Here is an 8,395-nt window from a genome sequence, read left to right as displayed (position 1 = left end):
GCCTGGTACATCAAAGGAAATCACATTAACGAAGAAATTTCGCATGCCACCTGGAACTAGCATCTCGGCAAGGACACTGGTGATCACGGCCTCTGATCTAATAGACGTTGTGGGAAGCAATACGTATGAGTTACGTGGAGATGCGTTCAGCGCGATACCAGACAACTTTCTAGGAAAGGAGTACGTGGCTGTTTCATATAAACCTATACAATGGACAGTGAAAAATGCAGCCTCGTTCGTTACCATCAGTGCTGGAATCAGAGCTACGTCAACTCGGCTTACGATCACATTTCCACCATGGGTAAACGACGAACGTGTGTTTCTGAACGGCAGTTGGTATGGCGCAGAAGAGTGCGCCGAGGTGTGGCTCAAGTCTCTGGAAACACTTCAGATACAAACTGAGCACGATTTGACGGGTACTTTCGTAAGTGCAAGCCAATCCGTGGCGGTGTACAGCGGGGTTAATAGAACGATCGTCTTCAAAAAGAACACAAAATGTGTGGGATCACACTTGCTGGCTCAGATGCCACCAATTGATCGGGCAGGGTTGGAGTACGTCGCATTCGACTATCCTTACCGAGAAAACTACCGAGGCTCAATATATCGAATAATCGCCACAGAGGTCAATACAAGAGTGACGCTGCCTGGGAGACTCCACGTGCTAGAAAAAAGGGGACAACATATGAAATGGTTTGATAAATTCGATGACCTCTTTTTCATTAAAGCAACAAAACCAGTAATAGTAGCGCAAATTAGTATTTCAACGGCAAAAGTACAAAAGCTACACTTTGCAAATCCGAATTTGCACATTCTTACACCAGGAGACGGTGCATACCAGAACACTTCGTTCTCCTATAAAATGCTTGATACTTCCTACGTCGTGGTTATAGCAAGAAACAATGTCATTGATGGTATTAGATTTGATCATAAAGCAATCTCAGCGATATGGAATCTGGTAGAGGGAACCACGCTGTACAAGGCGGCGAAGGTTTCGGTTGGTGCAGAGTTCACTCCCCACGTCATCTACCACATCGACGGGGACAAATTCGTGGCGTATCTGTACACTGGAGGGATTTGCAGATCTCATGCCATATCTCTAGGTGTTTCACCGGATGTCATCAACCCTGTAAGTATATATCCTGGCGTCATATGTTTTCGATACGATAAGCAAAACATTAAAATATAATAAAAACAATACTTCATACATACAATACTACTTTACCTTTCTCAAGTCACGTTAGTTTATTGTGAAAAACAGTGATAATTTCCCATGAACACCAAATTTTCCTCCAAAAACACTAGCTGCTAAGTCGTACAGGTGTTTCCCAAATATTTTCACAAACGTCATATGTTTTCGATAGTTTCATTGGCTGTCTATTTTTGTCCTTTTTATGGCAGTGAAGGGTCTATACTCCGTGCAATAATTTACATCAAAATCTTCTTTTGAAAATAAAATCATATAATGTTTGTAACTTGTAAAACATATTGAATAATCTTCAGACCAATAGACAGTGTTCACTTAAAACATATTTACATTATGTTTTCGTTATAGGCTAATGTCTAATCCTCTTGTTATACGTGTCAACGACACCGAAATTCAGATTGTCACCTTAAGTACTCTGACAGAGATACAGAACTATATATTTGCAAAAAATCTAATTCCACCAAACCACCTTTATTTGTAGTAAATGTAAATGCACATGTAAACATGCCCCCACCAGAAATTACCGAAAAGATCTTTGCTGTGAATGACATAAGAGGTAACCCAACAAACCTTCCATACATTTAATTGTTCAGCGTAATGATCACGTGGTATATCCTCGACCTTTGGCAGGTCAGATGTCAGTGTTGCAGACGATAACTTTGCAGGGATTTGTGATACCTGGATTTCGCTATGTGAGGCATTTCATTAGTACCAAAATATTGCATTACGAAAAACTGATAACATGCACACTATTTATGGTATTATAATTAAAACATAAAGTTGGCAGCTTGACTTGAAGCATTTTTAATATTGTGAGGTAAAAGACACTTCGTTGTTTATGTTTAGGCTGATAGTGACGTAATATCTCGCATAATCTCGCAATACATGCAGTTACAAACAAAGTATCGAAAACATATGTCGATCGAAATTGTATGACGGTACTATATTATGTACAAGTTAAACACGGAACAAAAGCTACTTTTTTATGAAATGAAAGGAATATTTGCTTAATGACACCTCAGCACATTTGTGCATTTAAACTGGGATTATTTGGTGTCTAACCTATTGTTATTTCGACAGATAATCGAGAAAAGAGAAGAAAAAACCGTAGACATCAAAAGTTAGTTTGTTTTTGTTTAACGACACCACTAGAGCACATTGATTTATTAATCTTCGGCTATTGGACGTCAAACATTTAATAATTCTGACACACAGTCATCAGAGGAAACCTCTCTCAATATCTGTGTGGTCCTTAACCATATGTCTGACGTCATATAACCGTAAATAAAATGCGTTGAGTGCGTCGTTAAATAAAACATTTCCTTCCTTCCTTCATAATTTTTGAAAGATGTTTAAAATTAAAAAAATTAGATAATGACTTAATTTACTCTGATTTTATTTGCTGCTCAGAGCAACAACTCATCTGTTTCTGCGATTAGAGAAGAACAGGTGGTTAACATAAAATTGATGCCGAACCTAAAATCGCATTCACATTATGTCAAGCTAACCGTCATTCTGTTCGCATGTTAGTAATGCAACTTGTAATTTCCATGAATTGCCAAATCGCAAACGTGATGAACTAATACACACTTGTACAAATTAAGATTTGCAATTAATAAAATTACTAGAGCTTTCTTCATTCATTCAGGACTAATATAAAATTTCTTAGATAGTGTTTGGACACTTCATTCACAGCATATCACCTGTCTGAGCCGATACTAGGCTAAAACTTGGTTCTTTAGCAGGCATCAAAGAAACACCTCATTAATGATTTGTAGTATAATATCAACTTACCATACCACCTGGAGATAGCCCAGAACAAATTTGAGATAATTGATAAGATGACACACTGGCTACACCAATACAAGTCACTGGACACAATTCTTAGAACCATGATACACCCAGAATGCACCATCTGTCTTTCACGTTCTGTGTGGGATGGAAAGAGCTCTGAAAACAAATGAAGAATATACATAGTCTCTAGATATGGGCTGGACGTAGCCCAGTGGCAAAGTGTTCAGTCTGGGATCTATCACCGTCAGTGGGCTATTTCTCGTTCCAGCCAGTACACCACGAATGATATATCAAAGGCAGTGGTATGTGCACTCCTATCTGCGGGATGGTGCATATAAAAGATCCCTTGATACTAATGGAAAATGTCGCGGGTTTCCTCTCTAAGATTATATATCAAAATTACCAAAGTTCTGAAATCCAGTAGTCGTTGATTAATAAATCAATATGCTCTAGTGGTGTCGACAAACAAACTTTTAGTCTCTAAATAAAATACATGGTAACTGTCTAACATAGGTTTTACACAAGCTTGAGTAGTTTCTTTGATATAAATAGTTTTGTTATATATATACAATGAAATCCCTCTAAACCGGACACCATTGGCACCCATAGAAATGTCCGGTATTAAGAGAGATCCTGTTTAGAGAGGTCTAGTTCTGTACTGGGACTGTAAAATGTTCGGTTTTGAGGGAATTCCGGTTTACATAGGGTATATTACTCGACATAAATTGATTAGTTTGGAGGCCAGTGTCTCTTTGAATCTCTATGCACATATTGAGATATGCAACTTATTTGATACCTTCAGTGTTTCCTTTATGTCTAATGTTTGTGGGTAAAACAATGGCAGGTAATCTGTTATCCTGCTATTATTGAATATATTCACTAATATTGCGTATTATAACATGTTTATACACAGTATGATATTACACTATAAGAATACAGAATTGACGTAGTTATATGTTCTATACTACGAGACTATAGCAATGACGTAACTATTTGATATACATTCACAGAATGCATAACACAACGGAAGTATAATAAGCTATACTGTAAGAATATATCATTCATGTAGTTACTATGAGAATACAGCTATGGTAATTACCCTATAAGAATATAACTATGACGTAATTATTACTGTAAGAATATATCAATGACGTAGTTATACTACGAGAATACAACTATGGTAATTACCCTATAAGAATATAACTATGACGTAATTATTACTGTAAGAATATATCAATGACGTAGTTATACTACGAGAATACAGCTATGGTAATTACGCTATAAGAATATAACTATGATGCAATTATTACACGTAAGAATATATCAATGAACGTATTCAGTAATTGTCATAATTATGATGGGATATTATTAATAAGTATACTAAACCGTAGCAATTTGAAATTTCAATTTTAATTTGCCTTTAGACTAATCAATAATGATGTTTTATTTTGTAGTTGTGCCAGGTTTCTAACAGTGTACCGGGTGACGGGGTCGATAATGATTGTGATGGACGGACGGATGAAGAAACATGTTGCCAGAACAGAGAACCTGCTGGTAGGATTTCATATTCATAACTTCAAATATCTCAAACTTAGCATTATGTAAATACTAGTATATAAATTAAATGAACAAATACATATGTTAATACATAATTTAATTTACCTAATCATTAAATGGTAAACAAAGAGATTAATATAAAATTTTAAAGCAGATGTTTGAAATAGGAATAAAGGGAGATAACTGTTATTGATTTGTGTTTGATGCTTTTTCAGACGACGATGACGATGGACAATTTAACGAAGACTGTATCTCTAGTGAGTGAATTGATTTCTAATTAACCTAATCGTTATCATCGTCATCATCATCATCATTAGCATCACCATAATACTTACTAGCTGCATAAATATAATTTTTCCATCACTAAAACTACCATCGTCATCATCGTTATCTAATCGCTGGTGATTGAATGGATTTGTAATTGTCTTCATCATGAACACACCGGCCTCGGTGGCGTCGTGGCAGGCCATCGGTCTACAGGCTGGTAGGTACTGGGTTCGGATCCCAGTCGAGGCATGGGATTTTTAATCCAGATACCGACTCCAAACCCTGAGTGAGTGCTCCGCAAGGCTCAATGGGTAGGTGTAAACCACTTGCACCGACCAGTGATCCATAACTGGTTCAACAAAGGCCATGGTTTGTGCTATCCTGCCTGTGGGAAGCGCAAATAAAAGATCCCTTGCTGCCTGTCGTAAAAAGAGTAGCCTATGTGGCGACAGCGGGTTTCCTCTAAAAACAGTGTCAGAATGACCATATGTTTGACGTCCAATAGCCGATGATAAGATAAAAAATCAATGTGCTCTAGTGGCGTCGTTAAATAAAACAAACTTTACTTTTCATCATGAACATGATCATCATCATGATCATTATCATCTTCATCATCATCATCATCATCATTATCCTCATCATCATCTTCACCATCATCACCATCAGCAGCAGTTACAGCAGCAACATTATCATCGTCGTATACCTAATTACATAAACAACCACTAACGTCACCCAATTATGATGATTTCTTTAAGCTTTGGGGGTGTGGGAGGACACGTCACGAATTACAAATCTAAATTTATGTATAAGTTACTCTTTGCAGTGAAGGCATCAACGTATATACATTTGAAGAAAAGAAAAAAATGAGACTGAACAATAAATAAATATGTCAAAATAAATAAGTGAATAATGTTTTAGTTTTTAGATTGCTTCTAATTTTTAATTCAGTTGATGGGACTTCTGAGATGCCGTGTTGTAATTCCAATAAACACGACTTACATATTTGCAAAAGTAAGTATAACTTACATTTACAAAAGTTGTCAAGTTTTATTTTGGAACTGATTTGCATTTGTTTGAACTTGACTCTTTTAACTTGTTTTAAGCTTTGTTTTTCAGATAAGTAAAACGAATTCTTAATTCTTAATTTAAAGGAATTTACAATATTTACTTTACAACATTTTGTTTTAAAGCTACCTGAATTTGGCAAAACAAAACTTACTAAATTCAATGTTTTTTTGTTTTGTTTTATTATGATTATGATTATGATTATTATGATTATTATGATTTTTATTATTATCTGTACGTAATCACAGCTATGTATCACAACGAGTACACAGTTACAAACATAAAAAGATACACACTGCATTTTTAACATTTCAGTTGTAGGAGTATTCTCACTGTTTCAAACGACGGAGACGGAGACCAGACGAGCGTCTTCGTCAGTAATTGAGCTCTGGAAAGAAACTCGCATACAATGTGCACTTGTTTGCACAAACGAACTCGTGTGCTGGGGAATTAACTTCAACTCCATTCAGTCTGATGCCGGACGTGACGTCTCTAACTGCGAACTTCTTGTTGGTGCGAAAGCAGGAAAACAAAAAGGCAACTCGTGGAATTATCATGGTGTCTTAAAAAGAACATTCAACTTTATTTAGTCTGATCTCATGATAATGGTGGATCTTCATCACTTGTGGTGGTCCTTGCAGGATTTGTCTTAGTTTGGGTTACTTCCCCAGCTTACAAAAGGCCGTGCAACATTAATAAGATGACACATATTACATTAAAAAACGCCTACTAGCTATTTATTAATCGTGCTTTTTATGCTTTTTATATTCGCGTTTACCTTTTCATCGTTTTTACATACGCATATCTAGACGTTTTGTTTATTTAAATTCATTGTTTCATATACATGGTGGTTATAATAGTACTACTTGTACATTCTGTATAATTCTAGTCTTAAACAACAAAATGTAAACACACATGGATATACACACGCATAAATACACACACAGAAATACACAAAAATATATGCTTCATATGCTAATACTGGACAATGATGGGTTTAAACGTCATTACATAGACGATTAAAGCATTTAATTTTGAAATTAATTGAGATTTGTGAACTCTTTAATATCAGAGGGCAAACTGTTCCAGGCACGAACATAAACAAAAATTGGAAACTTTTTAAGAAGACTTCTATGTTTGGGCTTTTTTTTTTTTTTTTTTTTTTTTTTAGCAGACCGTAGGCCATAGGTTGACTGCATTTTGTTAAACATAACCTAGAAATATTAACGAGCATATCCATGTATAAACCAGAACAGCGTTTTGGTAAGTGACTATTTTATCCATTTTAAACCATTTTAATTGCTTAAAAGGGTGTTTTGAAGGTTCGTCATTTGGTTTGTCTAAATTAATGCAAGACGCTCTGTTTAGTCATTTAGAAATTCTATCTACTTCTTGCTTGAAACTGTTTCCCCATGTACTCAGACAGCAGTCAAGTAAAGGATGTATGCAAGCATTTAACTAAAGCAATCTTATATTAAGTGGTAGGTACTTTCTAATTTTTAACAGCAACATAATTTTGAGGTGAAGGATTTGCAGATATTAAAGGGACATTCCTGAGATTGCTGCACATTTTAAGATGTTATCGACAAACGGAGACTTTTTAACGATTGCAATTACATATCAAATATATGTTTCTGCATAAAATGTTAGTGGCTGTATATTAAACGTGTTTCTAATCGTAATATTTGTACTAGGTTAAATTTCATTTTATTTTTTATCGTACGTACGAAATTATTTGAAGACAAAATTCAGTTTGTGCTTCTTAGAAATATTAAGACGACCAGAAGCACATTGAATATACAGACACTGATATTCTAAACAAGAAAATATATTTAATATGTAAGTTTAATCATAGAAATATTTTATTAATCGGAAACATCTTACAATGGAGCAAACTCAGGAATGTCCCTTTAACAACTTCTGTATTCCACAGGAGAAAATTGTCAATATTCACCCCAAGTAGTTTATATGTTGACATATTTTGTATTTCTGTATCTTTGTCATAGAGATTTATGTATTGTTGTACACTGAGAGATTTGTGTAAGATGTATTTAACTTTATTTTCATTTAAAAGTATATTATTTTAATGTACCAGTCTTCTGTATGTAGATCTTATTACAATTTGGCTTCAATTAAATTTAAGCATGGACCAGAATTATAGAAGGTAGTACCATCGGCAAATAGATCTTTGCATTTACCATTGACAGTGATTGGTAGTTTATTCATAAATAGCATGAACATCAAAGGCCCTAATGCCGATCCTTCATCAATGCAAGGGCAGATATTGAGTTCCCTGTGCAAACGGGCTCTGTTCTGTTACTTATATAAGGATATCCATTTTATGGCATTTGCATTAAAATTGTAATATTATATTTTTGATATTACGAACTTGTGGTCTACTAGATTAAATACCTTTTTGAAGTCTAAGAAAACAGAGGCTGCTAAATTGCATTCATTCACCTCTTTCAGCAACAGTTCTATGATTTGTGTAAGGGCCGTTTGATATGA

The 8,395-nt window shown here is 35.1% G+C and overlaps 1 protein-coding gene across 1 annotated transcript in view; it reads left to right on the top strand.

Annotated features, from left to right (window-relative positions):
- The window catches only part of LOC121389804, a 932-nt gene extending 176 nt beyond the window's left edge, over positions 1-756 (top strand). Inside the window, exons 1-2 of the mRNA XM_041521453.1 lie at positions 1-690; positions 726-756. The exon at positions 1-690 is cut by the window's left edge and continues 176 nt beyond it. Of these exons, the coding sequence (XP_041377387.1) occupies positions 1-690; positions 726-756 (721 nt within the window). The remainder of the gene's footprint in view (positions 691-725) is intronic.
- Positions 757-8,395: the final 7,639 nt, after the last annotated feature.

Source organism: Gigantopelta aegis, chromosome 15 (assembly GCF_016097555.1).
Source record: "Gigantopelta aegis isolate Gae_Host chromosome 15, Gae_host_genome, whole genome shotgun sequence".
Lineage (NCBI taxonomy): Eukaryota > Metazoa > Mollusca > Gastropoda > Neomphalida > Peltospiridae > Gigantopelta > Gigantopelta aegis.
Note: the sequence above shows the minus strand (reverse complement) of the source record. Positions and strands in the feature narration are given on the sequence as shown.